The sequence below is a fragment of the Psittacula echo genome (assembly GCF_963264785.1).
Source record: "Psittacula echo genome assembly, chromosome: 6".
NCBI classification, from domain to species: domain Eukaryota; kingdom Metazoa; phylum Chordata; class Aves; order Psittaciformes; family Psittacidae; genus Psittacula; species Psittacula echo.
Genome location: NC_137743.1, coordinates 11,444,429 through 11,467,692, shown reverse-complemented (window position 1 = coordinate 11,467,692; position 23,264 = coordinate 11,444,429). Strand labels below are relative to the sequence as shown.

The 23,264-nt window shown below is 42.3% G+C and overlaps 1 protein-coding gene across 1 annotated transcript in view; it reads left to right on the top strand.

Annotated features, from left to right (window-relative positions):
* Nucleotides 1-209: 209 nt before the first annotated feature.
* Nucleotides 210-23,264, top strand: part of RBM20 (RNA binding motif protein 20) — a gene marked incomplete at both ends in the record, with an annotated part of 101,895 nt that continues 78,840 nt past the window's right edge. Inside the window, one exon of the mRNA XM_080621030.1 lies at nucleotides 210-352. Within this exon, the coding sequence (XP_080477156.1) occupies nucleotides 210-352 (143 nt within the window). The remainder of the gene's footprint in view (nucleotides 353-23,264) is intronic.

Below are 23,264 nucleotides of genomic sequence, written 5' to 3'. Positions count from 1 at the left end.
TCCCGCAGGGCGGGCTCAGGGGGCTGCCTGTCCCGCCGTCGCCAGCCCGGCGAGGGAGGGGGGGGCTGCGGGGGGAGCGTGGTTGCCTCCCGGGCCGGTGCTCTGCCCCCTCCTTCTCTCCCTCCTTCTTTCCCTCCCTCCCTCCCGCTCGCCGCCGCGGCGGAGGGCTGCGCGGCCGTGCGTGCCTCCCGCCGCAGGGGCCTCCCCGCATGGTCCTCGCCGCTGCCATGAGCCAGGCCCCGGCCCCCCGCGGCGCTGACCCGCCGGAGAGCGATGCCCGCAGCGGGGCCCCGAGCCGGGGCGCCGGCCGAGGGATGCCGCCGCCGCCCAGCCTGCCCCAGCTCCTCCACAAGTAAGAGCCGCCCCGCGATCCGCCGCGCCGGGAGGGAGGGAAGGAGGGCGGGCGCGGGTCGCTCTCCCTCCCCAGCGGCGGTGCCCCCCTCCCCTTCCCCCGGGCAGACTGACAGCCGGCGGGGCCGGCCCCGGCCGAGCGGTGCCCCGCGGGGCTGAGCCGAGCCTCCGCCGCCCGGGGCTGCTGCGGGGCACGATCCCTCTAAGGACCGGCGCCGGTCCCGCTTCCCGGCGGAAGTTTCCAGCCCTCAGAGCCGCTCGTGTCGGCGTCCCGAGGGCTCGCCCCGGCACCGCGTCTCCTCCGGGCGGGGTCTGCTCTGTCCAGAGAGTTTTCCTCGCCTTCCCGCAGTCGGTGCCGCTCGGCCGCCCTGGCCCCGCTAGCTCGCCTTGGCTGGAGGGCTGGGGCAGCTTCTCCTTCGGCCTGGGGTTCGGGGCTCGTCTTGTGCCAGAAGCGATCGCATCGCTGCAGGACTGTCCCAGAAAAAGTAACCTGTGCATGCGTGGAAGGCTGATTAATGAGGGCAGCGGTGCGAAGGGCATTTTGCTGTTCGGTTTTCTAGCTGAAAAGAGAGGGAAAAACGCTTTTTTGCAACATAGATTCAGCGGAGCGAGCGATCCTTTTGTGGCTAAATGAGAAGCTTGAAGAGAAACTGTAATGCTCTGTAGTCGGTACATGAAGTATGAGTAATACAGAAGTTGGTCCGTGCCAATTCAAGATGGTTGCATGCGCTGCAAATGATTTTTCTCAAGTCGTAACGTGTTAAAAGAGATAGGGTCTCATAACAGAGCACTAAATCGACCAGCGAATGCCCAGTTATGGAGCTGTTAGAATTGCTGTCTATTACTTTAAGATCTGCTGCTCGAGATGACGAGCGGGACGCTGGGTAGGTTGAGAATCGCTTTTGACATTGGCCACGAACTGGACGGGGCCCGTGTTTGGCCGCCAAGCAGAGTGCGAGTAGGACAAAGCACGGTCGAGCTGCGGCGGCCTCGCCGCTGGGCTTGCGCTGCTCTCCTGCAACACTCCTTTATGGAAGGCACCAGCTTAGGCATCTCCTGTATCAGTTTGTCAACAAAACCCTACAGCGAAGCTAATGGAGGAAACGCTTTCAGTTCTCTCACTTATATTTGCAAAACACATATGTGCACGTATATAAATACTTATGTGTGTGTATGCTTTAAAGTTGCAGCAAGCTCAGAGTATGAACATTGTTTTAAGTCAGGAATAGTGTTATCTTTTATAAATACGTATGAAACTGGACTTTTAAAGTTGCTGTGGAGTGTGGCCCATAAATTTCTAGAGGCTTGGTTTTCTTTTAGTCTGTTTGCTTTTAAATCATGGTTTGCAACTTAATTGTGAAAATGTCAACGGTTCTTGTTACCCATGTTTCCTAATTGGAAACGCAGACTTGGGAGTTTGCACTGAAACTGAAACATTAATAGTTGCTTCCTAAATCCGCTGGGCAGCTGCAGTGCTACGTGTGAATTATTGTGCAACCAAAAGGTAATTTGCACTTACTCAAAGCCAGTCTTAAATTCTGAACTGCCCTCTCTAAAGATGGCCCTTACTTGTCCATGTTTATAAAGACCTTACATGGACACATATTGTGATTTATATCAGTGAAGCTGTTGAGACTGCTTCATGATTGCGTTTCCAGTGCGGCGCACATTAAGTAAAAAGGCATTGTTCCTTTGCCAGTTATGCCTACTAGGGAACTACATAGGTAGGAAACCTTGAAGCGGTTTCCCATCGAGCCTATCTTTAGTGGAAACATTTGAGAGAGGTGCCATGTTCTTCTTTGTCATGGTAATATGACGCAGAATGGCAGATGTCAAACAGCTCCATCTACGGTCCTGCAACTTGATCGTATACTTTTGCAACAGCGCAGCATAATTTGATGTGGGCCTATGTGTTTACCTGATGGTTAATAAATTTCCATCCTGCATTTAATTGAAAACGCAGGCAAGTTCTGTTTTGCTTTACTGATAATCACTTGGTGGTTTATATCATCTGAATTGGATATTCAGTGACTGCTAGGAAGGGAGATGTTAAGGAATATCATCAATTACTCTTCTGAGTTTATTTCTAATAGGCTAGAACAGGTGTTATGACTGGCAAAACAGGATGGAAAGGAAAGCAGTGATGGCTCTACAAAATGAAGTCACAGTTTCATTACCAGGGAATAAAACACTGACCTCTTTTCCTGACCGTTTTGATTTTCTTGACTCTCTTCTTAACAACTGCCATCGTTTTGCCTTGGGAGCTGCAGGAAACAAGTATGCAGTTGCAGAATGCTAATTCAGAGCCTGTAGGTCTGAATATTGCGTGGTGCTTTGCTGGATCACCCTGTTTCAACACTTCTATTTTTCATTATACAGTTTAAACTGAGGAAGCTCTTCGGATTCCTTGTTTCTCCCCCCACAGTGCTTTTGTCAGAAATCTGTACAGATGTTAGCTGAGGACCAATATGATTTAAAAAATGACTTCCTATATGGGTGGCTGGTAAACATTCACTGTGAGCACTGAGCACTGAACAAGCATTAAAATGTAGTGAAACTGGAGATCTGAAATGTTTCTGGTAGCAGCTACAATGCCTGAACTTGCATGACGCAGGTAGCATGTACCAAATGTGTTAAATACCTCTTGGCTTTAATATTTATAACTTTAATATCAAAAAACAACTGAATGCCTCATTTGACGTTCCATGCTGATATTACCCAAATACAGTAAGACATAAATTGAAATATGCTCTCTACGTGTTGTGTTTTCCCCCTGATTACCAACATCGTTTTGGTTGATAATAAAGGTCCAATCGTAAGATTTACAGAGAACTTAAAGCTTTCCATCTATTCCGGTTGTTGTGATGTTCAATGGCAAAATACTTATTATTTTCCCAAAGTAAAAGCCTTGTTGCAATCAAAGCCCTTAAGTTGTAGAATGAAAAGCAGGGGGGAAGGGAAACCTGAATTTACACACTACAGAGGAGGACTTACAAAAGCATGCACTTGCATATGAAATAAAGTGAAAGACTGAGAAGAAGGATGGTTGTAAAAAGTGTTCAGTGGTGTTCACAAGTGGTTTGTACCGCGGTGGTGTGGAAGGAGTGGAAATGCAGGGTAAGGTCTGTAGTATCAGCAACTGAAATATGTATGGGGAATCTCTAAGAAGACCTCAAATACCTGTTCTGCATAGAAAATGAATGTGTTTTGGAACTGCTGGTTTGTTTTATTCTCCCCCCCTTTTGATAAGTCTGCTTTTATAAGAAAGTTTTTATTTGTAATGTAGGGGGTTTGCTTGTAATTTGCGATTACATTGCAAAAAGTAACTTTCAGCTGGCAGCTTGGTGTGTGACACATTTTGGCACCTGCTGTTAGGTTGACTGGAGTGCCGAGGCACCCTGAGTGAGTACAGACTACTATTAATAATTCCAGGTGTGATTCATTGCAGTCTGATGGAGCAACTAGCTGGAAATAACTAAGAGGAAGGATCTAGTGGTGGCTGTGGGCTGACTGTAAAGATGTTGCAGGAATAGTGCTTTCTGTGAGAGTTCTTGCTTAGAATGTGCCACAAGTGAGCTCCGTAATTACAGGAGACCTGATTATTTTGAAGTGCAATCTTGTATGTTTTAATGGCTGGTTCCATGCTTTCGGTTCTTATGATTTGTCATGGGTAATAACATCTGTCCAGGGGAAACGGAGCAGTTTTTAACTCCCTGTGTCGATACAGGAGTAAACGTTTGTTTTACAAATCAAATAAAGATGTCTTAAAACAATGGGGGGAAAACCAAAGTTGATTTTTTTTTTCCTAAGGGGCTGTGCCCTGGAGATTTTGAGCTCCTCTGGAAAGAAGATGGAATTTCCAACATCTGCGCCCGAGTCGTCATCAGTTGGTGCCAGTTCTGGGGGCAGACAGAAGTAAGCAGGCTGGTGCTGAATGCTTTGAGCCTTTTATTTCCTATTGCAGTGAGGAAGAAACTTGTTGGGAAAAATAGCCTCCAACTTCTTAATTGTTAACTTAAACCCATCACATTAAGCATTTTCTTTTAATTTGCTTCCTTGTGTGTTTATTTTGTGCAAAGTGTGGGATTTTTCTTATTCTTTTAATTTTCTTTTCACAACTCAAGGTCTCTCAGGAGAGATCAAATATGAAATGTGCTCCCATTATATACATTAGTCATGGCAAATAGTTTGGCGTATATGGCAAAGGCTAAACTGATACTTAACAAGGGGATGTTAGGAGAAACACTGGTTTTACTGTTTCTCTTCTTACTGTTACTGATCTGGGCTTTCCATATTTATTTGCCTTTTAAAGTACATCTCCAAAATCCGAGTTGCTTCTCTGCCCGATAAAGCCCTGAAAACTCACAGAGTTTGTGTTGTACCAGCTGTATAAGAGCCCTGAATGGAAATGAAATCAAACCAGAAAGTGCTGTAGCTGTCAAAGCTGAGAAGCTTTACCCAAACAAGAGCCAGGAGCTGGAAAAGCAGACTGCATGGTGTGGGACTCAAAGCAGAATGTGGGAACTAAACCCACGTTAGTAAACTCCTCCTTGTGTTTCCCATTCGTCATCCCTGTATCTTGTGAAACACACAGTGAAGGAACTTCAGTTTCCTTAGAATTGTTTGGCTCCTTGCTGTGTAATTGTTGAGACTCTTCTTAGACCTCACCTACCATCAAAATCAGGACTTGCAATATATGTGCCACACATGAGTGTGCATGGAGGGGTAGGTACAGGGACGCCTGTGGGGTGCTTCACTTTCTATCTAGTTCAGTGCTTACAAAAATGATCAGCAATGATCATTACCTTCAGGTCAGGTAACAAAGGTTTCTCTTTTCTCTTAACATTTCCTTCTCTTAACATTCCTCATTTAAAATGATTTAAAAAACCCGAAACAAAACCAAAACTTTTTTTTTTAATGGAGACACCTGACTCCTCCTGTATCTCAGGTGTGACCCAAAGCCTAAAGATGAATTAATTGTGTGGATGTTCTCTGTTTTAAACAAAAACTACTGAAAATGTGGGTTTCTTTGTCTTGAAATCTTTTGTATTTGTTTTTATGTTTGTTTGGTTTTTACTCTTATTTAAGACGCAACAGCTTATGAAGAGAAAAACAGAGTAAAATTGATTTAAGGCTTGAATAGAGAGCGCAGAGATACAAAGTGGAAAAGAGTCAGAAAAGAGAATTTAGGAGGGATGCCTTGCATGCAAACATCTCCATGTAATTTGGCTTGTGTTATCAGATATCAATCTATTCTGAGCTGCCCAGAAATGTCAGAATTCCTTCCTATATTTTTGCGGAGAGGGAGGTAACAGCAGTGATATCAGCTTTAGTAAAAAGTTAAGTAATACGTACTTGGTAATAAGCAGCGTACTAAGTGGGTTTTGGAGCATGACGCATGGCAGTGGAGTCGTCTTTACAGAAACTGCGTAGCCTGGATGTTGCTCGTTTATTGGAAATTTAATACTCCTGTTCCCATCAATGGGAAGACTGGGAAATGTGGTTTTTTGGTTTTCCTCTTAATTCAGCCCTTGTCCATTCAAAGCTGCGCACACTTAACAGTGAGCAGTTACATGTGACCTGCTGAGCTACTGCTACACTGTGGTGATGATGCAAACATCTTTCTGACTCCATTTGGAGGAAAGGAAAATGAAGACGTGTAAAAACCTTAACAAGTTTTAGTTCTGATCCTTTTGGGGGACTGTCGGAATGGGAGGAACAAGGTCTTCATGGATATATTTATACTTCATAGATGACTGCAGAAATTATTTAGGAGGGTAAAAAATGGACTGTTTGCCTGAAGTAATAATTTTAGGCACTTTAAAATACTCCTTCAGATAGAAGCTGCTCTTTCTGAAGAGTAAGCTGTCTTGATTGTTATTTTTGATTATTTAAATGAACTCCTTTGATCTGATTTGCCGCTAGACTTTATCAGACTGACTTTATTCCCTGGAATACACCACCTCCTTTTTTCCCCCTCTTCATCCTTTGTAACATTTTATAGTTGATTTAAGGATGTAATCGCTCTGTTGCCCTCTGCCCCTCCATGTCCAGCTGCTTTCTCTTTGTCACACTAATGACCCGTCACAGTGAAGCTGTCACTTGACACACGGGGTGAAACCAGAAAACTTGCCCCTTTGGGTTTTAGAAACGTTTAATATCTGTCCTGTTCTGACAACTGAAGCCTAGCCTGTTTTACAAATGCCTCTTGCCTCTTTAGAAAACATGCCAAATAGAAGCACAGGGTATTCTGTTGCAGGAAGGGGGCAAAGGCTTGTTTTCTCAAAGGATCAGTATTTATGAGTGCACAGGCAATTATTTTGTTGCAGACTTACAGCATTTTTGTGTGTGCGTCTGAACTTGTGAAATGCGCGTTTATCTGACATTAGTTGTACCAGAAGCTGCGTATTCATCTTGTGCCTCTGAGGAACTAAAAGGAAGATGGATTTGTTGTTAGTTTTCTGCGTGTCTGTGTTGGGAGATGAGCTGAGCTGAGAGCAGGACCGGAGCGGGATTGCGCTGTGTGGCTGTTGTACTAAATGATGCTGTTCAGAGTTGTCCTCCATCATCTCTGTTGTTTAAAGACTTGTGGGTGTCTCACCAGCCTTTGCAGAATGCTCCAAAGTTTCCCTGAGTCCTGCCTGACTCCAGGGGTGATACAAATCTGTAGCTATACTGGTTGTGTAGTCCATTTCCTGCATGTTTTTAACTCTGATGTCTGTGTTATATGAGGTCTTACTGATGGTGACTGCTTTAAGAGGGATGGGAGAACACTCTGTTTCATCACTCCTGGATATATTTCTTACTAGGAAAAGACAGGGACAGAATAAGGAAGTGTTTAACTCCTATTTCCTTGAGTAATGTCTTCTGCTGGCTAGGATGGACAGAGAAAAAGGTACTATGAGCAAGCTCCCTAGCTTGATTTCTGATCACCTGATCCCTTCCTTGGCTTGCTGGCTTTGAGATACCAAGAGCATCTGATGTTATCTTGTATTAGCTTTCCTCAACTTGCCACAGATCTCTTGATTTTCTGTACAGTAGGCTGCAGAATGCTAGAATTCAGGCAATGTAAAATGTCTTGAATTTGGTAGTGTCAAAAGCTACAGTTTTGTGTGTTGTGGTTTTTTTTCCTGGAGCAGGGGAAATGTGTGAGTTGATGCTGTCTGTGAGCCAGGGCCACGTCTTTGGACATGTGCATGAGTTGCTCTTGCATCTTTACTTGTAGCTGAATCTTTGTTTTAAGAAATAGACTTGAAGTACCTCTGCAAAAAGTGGCTCAATGGTTTCCTTTGCTGAGATAACAAATACTCTTTTGCATGTTGTACAGTTGAAAAGCAGCAGTAAATTAACCACAGTCTGTTTCTGCAGTAGGAAATATTATTTCTGTCTGTGCTGATTAATGTGTTCTCCTCTTAGTGGAAGATGTGCTAAGTAATTTTATTAGGCTTATGATACATACAGTTCATTTCATTGACCAACTTTTATTGTTCTCTTTTTGACCTCGGTTTTTAAGGAAGCCGTAGAAGAAAATTGTTTCCAGTTTTACTTATAGAGTAAAATTTTACTTATTGAGAACAAAAAGCCATATCATGCTTTAATAATGTCACCCTGCTTTCTGCTCTGCCTGGGACTGGAGTGGAAGCAGATTAACCTCTCCTATGGAGAAGTTTGCTCCAGACCCTGCAGAGCTGTGCATAGCTATGTGTGTTTGAGCGGTTTGAGGTCTGGATGCCACTTCAATGATTGCCAGAGATTTCATTTGCTCCCCCACGTAAAATTCTTTGCCAGAGATTATGCACAATTCAGACTGAGGTTGGGATTTAGAGAAAAGATGTTTCCTGAAACCATACACAAAAATATTAGCAAACTAGGGTGAGATTTTTTTCAGCCCTAGTCTCCTCTTATCTTTCAAACTCTTCCATTGGCACATCTTAACATTCACACTCCTGCTACCCATGTGCTCTGCGCCATCCATTTGTGCCCCACTCATGTCACGTTCTTGTAAGGTCACCTACAGCTTTCCACTGTCCTGCCAACAGGCAACCAAACATTGGGCTCTTTTCTTTATTCACTGCTTTATTCAAGGTTGCTGTTCTATCCTGCAGCAACACCTTCTCCTGATGGTACAGGCAGGGCTTACCCTTTTGCTGGCATCTTTCTGTTGACTCTCTTTGAGATGGCCCAAGGGGTTTGCCTCAGGTTACTCTGACATGCATTACACTTAGGAAAGTGCCCTTGATTATGTCTAGAGGTGAACCTGTTTATAAGTAGTACAGAACAATAGTGGTTGCCTGGAATGGTGTTCATGGATACTTCTGTTAGCAGCATGGGCAAACAGGTCATGGGTAAAATGATGTAAACAAAACAATGTAAGTTCTGTGGTACAAAATCCGAGTCAACTCTTGTGTTCTCTGCACTGTTTTGGATATTACTCAAGCGTACCTTCTCTTTTCCAGCTCCCGGGGAAGTAAAAAGTGCTAACTAACTGCTTCAAATTTGACAATCAAATTTAAGTTAATCACATATCAGCACATCTTTAGTAGATCAGACTTCTAAAAGATGACGGCTTATTGCTGTTCAACCTAGGTTTTGTAGGTTTTCTGCATTGCAATGTATTAAAGGACTGAATTTCCTTCCAAATAAAGGGGTAAAATGGAAATTTGCAGGGGGCTAGAAGTGACCTAATAATTTTGTTTAGATGGTTAAAGTATATTTGTGTAAAGCAACAGATTTTACATATTACATGTATAAGTTAGGTGGCCAAGACAGTTTGCTTGTCAGTGGTAAATAAGACTGAAATTCCTCTTAGGATATAATGTATATACTGTGACACTGATCTTGTAAAGCCTTATTCATGCACGTGAGGATTATTTATGTAAGGCTTTAGAGGATCAGTTCCTATCATCTAAGTGTGCAAGGCTTCATGGCTATTTGCTGCTTGGGTTTGTTTGTCGTTTTTTGCCAGGTTACTGGGAATCCTGCAGGGAAATGTTAAGACCAGTAACTGTTGACTGGAGAGACCTGGACAGTAAAAGCCTAAGAAAACAATAGAAAGTTGCCTTGTATTCCAGCATTGAAACTACTCTTTTAAAAGAGAGCATGGAGTTGTGCAGGGAGGAGTAGGGATTCATGCTCCTTTGTGCCTCTTAATAGCATATTAATGGTCTGACATATTTTAAAGCCAATACTCTGGAGTATTTAAGCCTCACTAGCTACAGGGATTTGCAGAGTCGGAGGTGGAAAGGGGTTTACAAAGAGCCCATCAGCTTCTCTGCACAGCACTGCACTTGCAGATGACTGTTGCAGATGTCTTCCAGTGTATGCTGACCGTTTGGGAGGAAAGAGGCACAGTCTTAACCTCTCTCTAAGTTGGCCACTTGCTTTGTTTTCTGTGTAAACCCCCGGGGTTTTTGTTTGGTTGGTTGCTTTTTTACATTTGCTGCAGGTTTTTAATGGAATAACATGAAAATAACAGATACATTTTGTAGCGTTTCCCTTTATATTCAAAGCAGCTTTTATAACTTTTATAAAGTTCTCATTTTATCCTAATCCATATAGCAAGGATATAAAATGCCAGCAACTAACTCCCTGGATTGCTGGCATAATTTCTGTGGGGGAATCTGCTCTAAACTGCAAGACAGCCATTTGTAGCCTCATCTGTACCACACTGTGCCTCTTCCTGTGCGTTTTGGTAGCACTTGCACTGCTTTGATTGTAATCTCCTCTCACTTTCTAGAAATAAGACCTTTCCACAAAGAGAAACACACAGAAGAGAAACTCCCCACACGTTTCTTATTGACCTATTCGGTACTGTAGATTTTTCTTTTGCGTGTCCTCCTTTGAAGCATTAAAACCTACTGTTCTGCTTTGGCGCTTCTATGGTTTCAAGCTGTATTATGTGAAAGTTGGTAGCGGCATTCCAAAGCTGAGGACTTGATTGGCAAGTTTTAGCTGTGAGTAAATTTTCACAGCTGATCCATAAATCCCCGGCAGACCATTAGGAGCTTCAGAGCAGCTCTGGCAAGCTCCCCTGCAATAATTGTAGTTTTAAGTTCGTTATATTTAGTTTTCTCACCTCTTAGCTGCATGCCGAGGGACCTCGCTAGCAGCAAAACTGTATCTACTTTTTCCTCCACGCTGGCAGTCAGTACGAGTAGCTCGGCATGGCAGGAAGGCTTTCTGGTTGAGTCCCAGTGGACAAGGCTGGGGCTGTCCAAGGGTGTAATTTGTGACAAATGGACCCCAGATCTAGGGTTAGACATTTCAGTAACTCGAGCAGACCTGGAGCAGTACATCATTTCTTGCCCCCTGCCTCCAGCCCTTGCTCTTAAGAAATTAGAGAATCGTCAAGGGAGCCAGAAAGAAAATGCTTCTTCAAGCTGCATCAAGGCAGAGTTGTATATAACTGTGTGAGACAGAGGCAGCTCTTAATTTAAATTCCCTGGGGTAATTGTACTTATTTATCTGGAGGGAAGCTGGCTGAGTGACCAGCTTTTAGGAGTGACCACTGCCCTAAGAACAGAACTGCTTGGGTGGCAGTGGTGGGAACAGCAGGCTTTCCTTTCTGGTGCCAGGGTGTGCTGGTAATGATGTTTCTGGAGCCCCTGGAAGCCTGGCTGCAAGACCACATCCCCTTTAGGCTCATTGCTCTATACACATGCAGTAAAACCAGTTGCTATAGTGACTATATTGCATCTTTGGTAAGCCCTGGAGAACAGTTCTTATACACTAGAACCCTACCGGACAGTCTAATAAAGCCAGAGGAGATGTTCCTATTGTTCCTTGGATTTGGATCCTGCTGGATGGGCTCTGGAAGTAAACTCAGGCTTTGCTGCTTGTTTGAGCAATTAATGAGTATTTTGTACGTTTCCTTCTTAAATCTGAACTGCTTTGCCAACAATGTATTACCACTTGGTGGAGCCTGGTGTATTACCTTGTTGAAGGTACCAGGGGACTGTGTAGGAAGAAAGGGTGTGTCTGCATGGTAAACTCTTCCAAAAGGATTTTTTTTCCCTTTCTAGAAGAGGGAAAGAGAAATTGAGTATCTTTATCCTTTGCAAATAAAACCAGCCCCTCATACTTATAACCCATGAATGATTTTGTTACGCAGGAGTGTGATAGAGAAGCGTTATCTGAACTGTTATGAAAAGGAAAGGAAGAAGAATTGGTGGTCTTTTAATTGATTTTTTTTTCTTTTAAGAGCAAGAAAAGCAGAAATTTCATTCATATTAAAAGCTCCTTTAAATAAAAAGTCCTTCATGTTAAGATTTTAATTTAGGAGGATCAAAAGCTTTGTTGATTAGGGTCTTCTTAGGATAAGGATATAGTAAGCGACTATAAATAGCGATACAGTGAGTGATGATCTCACCCTACAAACTTTGTGTTGAACTTAAGCAAGAGAAAGTAAAAATATCAGCTGACAGCCTTCTTGCAAGGAGGCATCTCTGATTAAAATAGAGGGTTCTTCAGTAAAAGAAACAGAATTGGTCATCTCTTCAGTCCTTAGTTTCAAGTGCTTTAACTTCGTTTGATACAAGAAGTCAAGTGGAAGGTGCCATTACTGTGGTGGGAATAGAGTGCTGTTGATGCCCAGGCCAGTTTTGGTATATCTGACACTCAAAAGTAGAAATGCTAGAGGTGATAAGAGTAAATGAGCTAATTACATGTGTGCAAACAAAGCGCAGAGCATGCTTCAGCTAGAAGAAAAGGCGATCCCTGTCATCTGTTTATCATAATGGATTAAAGTTTTCAGAACAGTATGGAACTTTAAACATGAATTGGGATTGGGGTAGGAGTGTGGAAAAAAAAAATACAGTGATTAAAAACACATAACTTGGTTAAAAGTAGAAACAAAAGGTGTCAGTTATATGGGTGTAAGCAAACTACATGTATCTTCCTAGGTTCATCTGTGTGAGTGTTGTGCTCTGCTTTATGTCCTCAAGAACTGAATGGATGAGAAGCAGGTCACCCAGAGGACAGTATGGACCTCCTGTGCTCTTGGGCAAACAGTTCACCACAGCAGTGGGCTATAGATAAGAATGGCAAGGCATCCTCACCTAATAATTGCTGACCAGCAGGCTGCTAATACAAACTTCCACTAACTCACGTTTGGCATCCTTGGCAAATAAAAATGCAAAAGCTTATTTGCTAGAGCTGCAGGAGTGAATCAGTGACCAGTATTTACACATGTGAGAAGCTTGCAGGTGGAGCCTAAGGTGAATCCATAAATAAAAGCTAAACATAAGAGGGGGTGAGTGAATCTAAAGTCTTATTGCTGATTGTTGCTCTAAAATATAAGCAAGGGAACGCAACTGTGAAAGTCAAGGGGGAGTTTAGCAGGCTTGATTTCACCACAGGGTTAACTTTGGCTCCTGCCAAGGTTTTAACCACTACCATCCATCAAGCAAAATTAGGTAAAAAGGTGCTTTTGAGACAGTTGAGGATTCTGGGGAGAATCTGACCTTCACTTGGATAGGTGATGCTTTGGGAAAAATATGTTGGAAAAATAACCTGTATGCGGTTATCCTCCTTTTCCACCATTCCCTGAAGGGCAGAAAGGTTCTCCATGTGCTGCTATTGAGCAGGAAGGGCTTTAGCCTGCTAAAGAATTTGACAGACTGAAATGGCGTTAAATGGGCTGGGAGCTGCTATGGGGAAACTTGTGCTTGGGTTAGATTAAGCAGAGATAAGATGAAGTGTGTGAGGGAGCCATTCCCAAAAGAATAATCAATCTTTCTGTTTGTGGGAAAAAGCAATGTACTTCTCCCCAGCTTCTCTGGGAGAGCCTGGGCATTATGCTGGTGTTAAGTCAAACATCTTTCCTGGGTATTTTTCCATGCTTTCTCCATGTAGTCTTGGTCTAGCTGGCATCAATGTTTTCTTTCCCAGCTATTAATAAAAATGAGAATGAAGTTCAGCTTATCTCAAGGTGCAGACTCAGTCATTTGCTTTTCCCTCCTCATGAGAGGGAAAGTGGCTTGTTTACAGCTTTAGTAATTGCAAGAGATGAATGATGGGAAAGCTCAGTGTCTTTTCCTCTGCGGATGTTATTTACCTGTACAGTGGTTGGGAGGTTCTGTATATGTCTTTGGGAGTACAAGTGATTTGAAGCGGCAAACCGGGATTTTTTCCTGATTGAAAGGGTGCCTAGACTTATCTAGGGCTACAGCAGGATATTAATAGAACATACTGCATTTCCTTTGCATAAAAATACGAAGGGCACTTTGCTGAGAAAAAATCCTGCTGTGCCTTTATGTCTTTGGGACCAGCTTATCACCCAGCTAAAATTAAAAGGTGAAGTCAGGCAGTTCTTGCTCTCTATTTTTAAACTGCTTCAGCATCTGAATGTGAGTGTGAAATCTTTCTTTAGGCCTCTCTTAACTTAATTACCTACTTATTTAAAATATTCTCTTCTCAGATTGCTGAACTCTGTGTTCATCTTTTCTGTGGATGCACTTTAGTTACTCGGTGTTTGTTTAATTGGTTGTGTGCTTAATTTGCAGTTCTGTAGTTATTTACAGTGATGGAAGCCTCGTGGTAAGTGTTTAAAATCTATTTTGATCTGTTAAAGAATTAGCAAGTAGATGATGTTCTTGTCTGTCTGCTCTGTGCTTCTCTTCTGGAAAATGTCACGAGGAATCCCACATTAAAAAAGCGAAACAAAAACCAAACCAAACCCAAATCAGTAAAAAAAATTAAAAAAAATTTTTATCTGACCTTAACAACAGAAAATGATGTGATAACAGAAAATGTTTTGTTACACTTTCATTTATTGAAGTATTTTGTTTTGTGCAGGCTTATTCCTATTTTATTTTGTTTATGTGCCTTTTCTTCTGTTTGGGGGTAAGAGGTGATGTGGGCGCAGCACAGGAGGTGCAGTGGAACTGCTTGTAAACCATAGATTTGTCCCTTTATTCTACCAATTTGCATATACTGAATTCTTCCTCCTGCGTTTCAGTGAATCTATGAAAAATCCCTGTCAACCACCTTTGAAATTGCGTTGAGTCCTCTTTGCTTGCATAGAGAAATAATGTTTTCCAGTCTCTTAGTTTCTTAGCCTGCAGAGGGTGTGCTTTCCTCCTTCAAACCGTCATCTCCCAACGCAGTGCCCATCACTCTGTCTGATCACATTGCACTGAGAACTCAGCACTGCACCCAGAGGTAGGAAAGGACAAGGGTGTCTGTCTCTGTCCTCTGTGACATCTGTCCATCCATTCCTTTGACTGTCAGCTGAAGCACAGGCTGTGGGACTTCTTTCCCACTGATCCCTTTCACAGTGAAAAGGATGCTCTTGAGACAACACAGTGTTTCTCTACATCCTCTTTTGGGACCGGCTATTGATCCTAAACATACTACAAAGTGTTCTTTTCCTTCTCAGTGTTTTCCTGGTTCTTTTGCTTTTGTCAGTGGGAGCAGCTGTAGTGTCAGAGATCTTGGGAGAGTCTTCCCTGCAGTTTCCCATGTCTAGTCTAGCAGCTATCAGGCTCCACTGTGCTGGGTTGTGTTTTGTCAGGTACCTGAAACTGGGTGAGGTGATAAGCTTTGAAAGCCTTCAAATGCTCTTGAAGTGTGCATATGGAATTCTGTATGCAATCCTAGCTTTGACAGCTGGATGAATAAACTGACTGTCTTCAGGGTGGCTGGTACCTGGGGATGGCAGTGAGTGTGGTTATATCTCCCCAGGCAGATCCCACGTGCTCTTGATCTGACTATTACGCTTCCACATAGATCCCTCCCCCCCTTACCAGGAATACCAGAGATCTCATAGGTTTGGGTGTTAGATGACAACACATTCATATTGCTGGTGAGAAACATGTTGCTATTCATGGTGTTTAGTGGCAGTATAGTTAGATAGCTAGACAGTGATGTTAAGTAACAAACCTGGAGCCGCAGTCTTTTGGACGCATCTTCCCATGCCAATCTTGGTGCTTGGAACAGTTTGCCCATTAATTTCTTCCAAGCTTCCACCCCCTTCTTGCCCTCTCCAGAAAACCCTTGGCAAAACCATCTCTGCTGTAAACCCTCCTGCCTCGTTTGGCCGCTGCCCTTTGTGGATGCTGTCCTGTCCCGTTCGCCTTGACTTCAGATTGAAAACTTGTCAGCACAGAGGTTTTTATGTCTTGTAAAGAAATACACAGACCCCTTCTTCTTTCAGAGATGAAAAGTTGCATATTAAGACTCTAAATACGGTCAGGATATTCATCTAGGTAATGGGGTTTTTTTATATGGCTAATTATGTTCATAGATTTTCTTTTCTTCAACCAGAGACTGCACTCCAGTATTAGAAATGCTCTACTAACAGTGCCCACAGAACTTCTGCTGCTGTCATTTTTGTCTGCATCTTCTGCTGCCTTTTAGCTTTTAAATCTGATTGGTTTTGTAAGTTTGTATTTGTAAATGAACATAGATATTGTGCACCAGTGAAACATGTTTGACAAAAGCATCTTGACAAAATCAGTGGGTTTTAACCTTGTTCACATACTTGTGTGCTTGAAATGGAGCCTGGAGAATTTGTCCTCTGGAATCTTACATTATGTTTTGGCCGGTGGAAATGAAGCACCTGACAGCATTAAGCTATCAGAAGGATTTCCAGTCATGGGCAAGCAGCCATTGTGCATATGTTAATCCATGGCAGGAGATTTGGACAGCTCTTGATTTACTAGCGCTCATCTGTTCAATGTAAGCTGGAGATCAGCACAGCAGTTACCTTTAACATTGACTGAAGAGTACTGAAAGGGAAAGGAGAATTTTATGGGTATGGTGCAAATCTAGCAGAATTGCTGATTGTACTTCTGTGTAATCCTATCAGTGCGTTTCTCAAGGTGGCCAAAGGAACTGTTTTATAATTACCGTGGTTGTTTAAAACTGTCTTGCCAGCTTTGTCTCATTATAAAGCAGACACTTTAACTTCTCTAATGTCCTTTTCTGTAGATTGGATTAAATAATGGGAGAACTAGGAACTGCATCTGGGTTTTAACAGCGTGAACATTCATACATTGGTTTGAATGCTGCAGAGTTTACATTAATGGATTTATTCGCTGAGATAAACATATGGATTTAAAACTAGACTATAAAAATTCTTCCATTTTCTTCATATTGTGGCTTTAAATAGTTTTAATAGTAGACTTTATCTGAAGAATTTGAAGCATCCTCATTTTTATTTCCAAACCAGTACATGAAAAGTATTTATTTAAGTGAGGAATAAAACTAAAAAGACAGGTCATGAAGCGATGTTCACTAAAACATAAAGGTAATACAAAGATTCCTGTCAGGTGATATCAAAACCAGAGGAAGTAACTGTCTTGTGTAACATAACACTCAGGTGGAATAGAAAGCATCTCTCTCAATATTAGTAATAAAGATGTATGTCACGTATCAATGTTTTTATGTGTGCGTGGGGTTTTCGGTATGTCTGTATTTACACACTTACATACAGTTTTACTTATTTAAGGAGATCATTCACACTTATATGACAGGACAAGGGGTAACGGGTTAAAACTTAAACAGGGCAAGTTTAGATTGGATCTAAGGAAGAAATTCTTTACTGAGAGGGTGGTGAGGCACTGGAATGTGTTGCCCAGGGAAGCTGTGAATGCTCCATCCTTGACGGTGTTCAAGGCCAGGTTGGACGAAGCCTTGGATGACATGGTTTAGTGTGAGGTGTCCCTGCCCATGGCAGGGGTTTGGAACCAGATGATCTTAAGGTCCTTTCCAACCCTAACTATTCTATGATTCTATATATATTTAGAGATCATTCGCAATTTTAGCTATTAATATTGCCAACTTTTCCCAACATATAAATGCTCCATTGTGGTCTCCCAGACAGCTGTTGTGTCTACCAGAAAGACCCGTTCTCCTTTTAGCAGGGAATTGTGTAAAAATGGAGCTAGGCCAATGATGTATGTGACAAACTATTTTGTTATAAAGGTCCATTGATTCCTTACCACATTTCTGGGACTGTCTGGATCAAAGCATTGCTATGATGGAAGCTGTCTTTATATTTCCAGGGCATGATTTTAAAACCAAACAAACAGACCTGAAGTGTTTGAAATCCAACCCAATGCTTTGGCTTTTCTGTCAGCTGAGATTTCAGATTATTTCATGGCCTGTGGCGTGACCTAACTTTTACAGAAGCTTCTATAAGATACTCCTTCTATAGGCTTTACCACACTTGCAATAGATTTGTGATGTGGTTAGCCTGACATGATTTCTTTTGAGGGTTGAGGATTGTGGGAGAGCTGAGAATGTTATATGAGAGTAGCTTTGTATAGAGAGAGTGTGTGTATGTATGTAAACAGATTAGTGTCTATATATACATAGAATCATAGAATAGTTAGGGCTGGAAAGGACCTTAAGATCATCTAGTTCCAACCCCCCTGCAGTACATATGTTTTCTTGAGCTGTGGATAATAACCCAGTTGTGTATCTCCTCAGGGATACTGAATATTTGAAAGTAAGATGGGGATGGCTGCCTGGGAAAGCCGGTCCAGAGGTTTCATTTGCTGAGCTCTCTGCAGGTTGCCCTGTCAAAAAATAACCCAAGGAGCACAGTGGGATATGTCAGCCCAGGGCTATGTGTAAAGGGAATCTACAGTGAAACTAATGGCTGTGTGTTGTTGACCCTGTTGGCTCCCAGCCATGGGCCAAGTTTCACACAAACGGATCTAAGTGCTGTTGTATAAACTTTGCTTTGCGTGTCAGAAGTGGTGCTAGTCCCTTGCTGGCAAGGAGCATGTCCAGCTTCTCCTGCAGCGAAAGCAAGCCCTGCAGCACATGCATCATGGGCCAGAAATAAGACAGGATCTTCATGGGAAAAGTGGGTGATACTAAAGGCAACTGTGACTATACAAAACAGTGTTTGGCTGCTGAGTTGTTCTCGGTGCATTCTTTGGGCAGCATTTCTCTTCAGCAGCTGACCCTGAGCAGTTTTATCTGCCCCTGCCAGCACAGGAATAACATATAGCCTCCATGACTGCAGTGGCTCTGCCCGCTGACTGCCTGTTCCACCCCATCCACTGAGCTGTTTGGGGCAGTGACCTTAAATTTCTGTGTTGCTGCTGTCAAATGCCAAATCACACCCCTGCATCTCACTGCATACCCAGTAAAAGCTGCTAACCAGTCACTGGGAAATCTTCAAATCACCTTTCTGGTTCTGAAGAGCTGTATCCAGTGTGGTTTCTCTGAGCTAACTAATCCACCCCAAGACAATTTATCAGTGGAGATTTGCATCGGTGTGTAAATCAGTTAAGGATATAAGCTGAGCTTCAGATTTGTACTTAGGTATGTTTTTTATTAAACACAATACCCTACTTAGGGTTTCAGTAACATATTTTACAAGTCACTGTTCAGATGCTCTTGCTGGAGCTGGAATGGTTACGTTATAAATGAAGAACGGATTCAGGAGGCTTCACAGTATTAGTGATTACCTTGTAATGTTTTCCAGATGGCAGAACGTGATGTATTCCATACTGCCCAGTTTGTTTCACTGCACTCTATGCTCTGTCATACTCAGTAAGTAACCAAGAGACTTCAAAAAGCTCATCAGGCTGTTACGACAATAGCTGGTTAATCCACACGTTCTTTTATTGCATTATGAAAACTGCAGATTAAAAATCACTTGGTGAATGCAGGAGCATTGATTGGTACTCAGAGCTCTGTGAGAGTTAGGTCTGCAACTTGGATTAGCTTATTCACTCGAGTGTAGTTTGAGATAAATGCCATTTTACTCAGGGCTATGATATAGTTTACATCTGTTCAATTGCAAGTTTCTCCAGCAGCACTTGGCAATGTTGACTCCTTTTCTATGGAGAAGTGATGGGAATGTTTGTTTGTTGTTGCTTGTGTTGTTGTGAAATAAAACTGCAGCACCAGCATCACTGGTTGTGTGGGCTCGGTGGCTAAGGTCACATTAATTGCAGCTTGCAGTTGCTCATAATTCTGCCAGAGTTCGTGCAATAATGTTGTTTACTAACTGCAGCTTTTATTAGGCTGACAGACCATCGTTTGAAAGGCAAACCCATCAAATTTCAGTAGGCACTTAGCTCAGGATTTTCTCAGCATTAATTGAAGGCGCCAGGGGTACTGCTCTGGGACAGGTGCAGTCTTGCTGTGCAGAGGCAGGATTTGAGGAGTACATGGGGAATGAAAGCTCCCTGTGCATCCTGACATCCAGCCGTGTGCGGTTTCTCGCTTGAACACACATCGAAGAAGACTGCAGGGGAGATTAGGGCTGGGGAAGGAGGTTTCAATCTACCGGCAATTATCCTGTAGAGCAGGCACTTCTTTGAGCTATCCTACCCTTTTGTTAAGCCCAGAATAATGGGCTGGAGAGAAGAATAACAAGAGAGACATAAATACATGGTATTAACTAGCTTCTGGAAAGGAGGAGAAAATGTCTTGAAGTGGATTTAGTATCTTGTGATTGTCTCATTATTCATGGAGCAGCTGCCCCTAGCTTGCCAGTGGTAGGACACAGATTACTGGTCTGGTTGATCTGATCTGGCTTGGCACTTCCTACCCTGTCTGTGTGTGTTTGGACGAGGAAGGTTGGAACAGGAGCTGGGAAGCAGTGTAAAGAAGAGCAGTTTCCAACACAGTTTTCATTTTGAGAGTTGTGCCATGCTTGCCTGTGTTGCTGTTTCACCCGGTGACTTTCTCATCTGGTTTCTATCATGCATGGCATTGCCTGGCTGGTAGCTGGTTTTGTTTTTCCTTTATCATGTGTGGGGATTCCACAGTTCAGTGTCAAAACAACCCCTGGTAGGGGAGGCAGGAAGAGGAGAAGTTTACATGATGCACATGTCTCATTTTACAGTTTCCTGATGATCTTCAGTTTGGCTGCTTGTAGGGAGCATTTGTTGCTCATAGTCACTCAGTCCTGGCTTGTTTATTGACTCAAGCTGTCTGTGCTCACTGCGGTATTGCTGGTGATTAATGTGTTTTGCCGTTCTGATTTCTACAGCTTGTCCTGTGAAACAAAATTAATGACAGTGGCTTTTGGAAATTGAGGAGTAGCAGAAACCTGATTACGTTTTCATTAAATGCTCATCCGAGTCCAGGGCAGGGCTGTGATGCTCAGTTTTGCACAGCCTCTTTGCCTCTTTCTCTGCGTCTTTTGCAAAGAGGACGTGGAAAATGGGATCACCAGTGAAATAAGGGCTGGGAGAGAGGACAGAGTAGGGCTAAAAGTCCTGAAAGGATGGTGTTTTCATGCCTTTCTTCTACAGCTCTTCTCCCTTTCTTCCCATATTCCTTAGCAGCCTTTTTCCTTTCTTCCCATATTCCTTAGCAGCATCCTCCAGGATGACTTTCCAGTCATCCTGATGCCCTGTCGTGTCCTGATCTGCCAGATCCCTAGATTCCCCTCCACAAAATGTTCATTAGTTTTAACTTCTTTTGTGTGAGAATTGGCTGCTTCTTCCTCAACAGCTAAACCTTGTGTATAAAGCACAAAGAAGAAATATCCATTGCTTTTTCCCATTTGCAAGAAATACCATGTAGAATCACAGCAGATTGACACCTGGAAAGGTTTTTGTTCAGAAATCCAGCCCGCTGACCTGGTTTAAAATGGTGGGAATGGAATTGCACCATTTGTTTGTGTGAGATTTTCAGAGGTGATAGAAATAGAGAACTTTATGTTCTGGAAATGTAACATTTATCAAAGGCCAGGTAGTGCTCCTTTAACAGTGTCTTTTTGGTACTGTAGGGTCTGTACTCCAAAAATGTTTGACTTTGTGGATGGAGAGGGCAACCATAAAAGACATTAACTTCCTGGGGAGGAGTAGGGAGCCCTTTCCTGTGTTTTAAAGAGACTGTAAACCAAGTCTAAATCCTCCTTCGAAGGGCAGAGTGCTGCTGTAAGCATAGATTTTGGTTGGCTCAGCACACAGAGAGTAGCTCTCGTAGCCGTAAGCGCGAAAGATCAGGGTTGCATTTAGCCCATAACAATCATGTCCGTGATATGCTATAAGTCACAGAAACTTGAGGAATTTGTGAGGATATTTTGAGTTTGATTTTGGTACATTGGGACAGCTTTTAAAATTCCATCGCTGTTTAAAGCGGTGCTGCCGGTCGGAAAGTCAGTTCATTGAAATACAGTGTCTGAAAAGATTTTCCTCCTCTTATGCTTTTTGTGAATGTGCAGTCGCCTTCTAATCTTAAGAGAAAGAAGTTATCTGTACGTGTTAAAGCTGTCTATCTAGAAGTGCATTCTGGTTGCATTTTATGGCTGAAATACTTCCATGTCACTTTTCAGTTGCAGTGGTACAAGAACATTTTAACAGTAATAAGTTAAAAAAATTATTCAGATGCAAGTAAGATTTTTTTTTTGCAAATACTCCTTTAAAATTCTTAATTTTAAACTTTTTCTGCCATCTGTCTGTCAATCAGCTGTGATTAATTTGTTTCTTCCTACCCCAGCCCCCAATTTCTAATTAGTCCCAATTAGGCAATTTTTGTTAATGAGTAGTGTGGTACCAGATTTTGTTGTTGTTTCCTAGGAGCTGTGTTTATCTGAACCAGCAATGTCAGACTTTCACGTTTATAGGAAAGCTACAGAGCAAACCATAAACCACTTCTGCATAAATCACTTCTTTTAGTCTTTAAATGTCAGGTTGTAAATATTAAATTACCCTTTTTCTGTTTGAAGGTGGAGGTTTAATGAAGGAGCCGCATGGCACGGTCTGGTCAGTCTTTTGTTCCACTTAAAAAACACGGAAAAAAGAACAATTTTTGCAGGAACCGTAGAACAGGATATCAAACTGTATTGCTAATTTCACCCCACTGAGAACAGATAAGCTGATAACCATGCAGGCGTCTTGTTCTGTGCAGAAACTCTTTGGGGTAAGTTAAGGGGGTGTGATGGAACACCTCAGTGTGGATGGGACAAGCAATCACTGCAGCGATTCAACGAGTCAACAGTAGCGTTCTGTGCCACATCAGACAATTTTACTGTAATTAAATATTTCCTGGTTAGATACGTTAAAAAAAGTTGTCTCACATTTGTTTATATTATAGCTCATTCTTGCTCACTGTATCAGTGCAGTTCTGCTCTCAAAGGTGATTGCAAAAATGTCCCATTTTTGTGCTTATTCTCTAGATAATTTGAGCAAAGAAACATAAATCAGTAGCTCAAGAAGCTATTACTTTCCAAGAGATACTGGCTAATTCTTACTTTAAATTGTTTTACAGTCTTGTATATATATGTTGTGCTGAAGGAAAATACATGGTTTTGTCTGTATTCTATTAGGAAGATTTTATAATTGAGAAAACTGTCTTCCAAAAGCAGGAGTTAGTTTTTCTGACAGAGGAAGTCCGTTTGGGGCTAGAATCCCGGATTGGACTGGCAGATCAAATTCTTTGTTGCTTCCAAACTACTAAACACATATAATGTGAAAGCTATTTAGAGATGTCTGAATCTCCATGGTGCTATTTTGAATGATTTTTCAGAGCACATATAGGAAAAACCATGAAAGTTTTTCTTACGTACAATGATTTTTGTATATTTTCTTAATCACACTTGGCAATAACTAGTTTATTTAGTTACGTGACTACAAATCTTTTAAATAAGAAGGCAGTGCACATTCAGGAACAAATTTCAGGGACTAATAATGATTTAATTTGGTTTAGTAGGGATATTTGTCTTGTTCTGTACACTGATACTTTATCAAATGTGACCAGTTAAGTACTACCCAATAATACCTGTCTTTTCGCTTACTATATACAGATGATTCCCCCCCGCCTTGACTGAAATTTCTGTCCTCCCTGCAACTGTTCAAATTCCACTATACCTGAAGGTCTTGACAGTCAAATACTAATTATTTTCTAAAGCTTTCTTTTAAATATCTAGGCTATTGGTAAAATTTTCTTTTAGTAAAAATGCTGAGTAAAATGCAAATGGAAGATTTTTTTTCTTG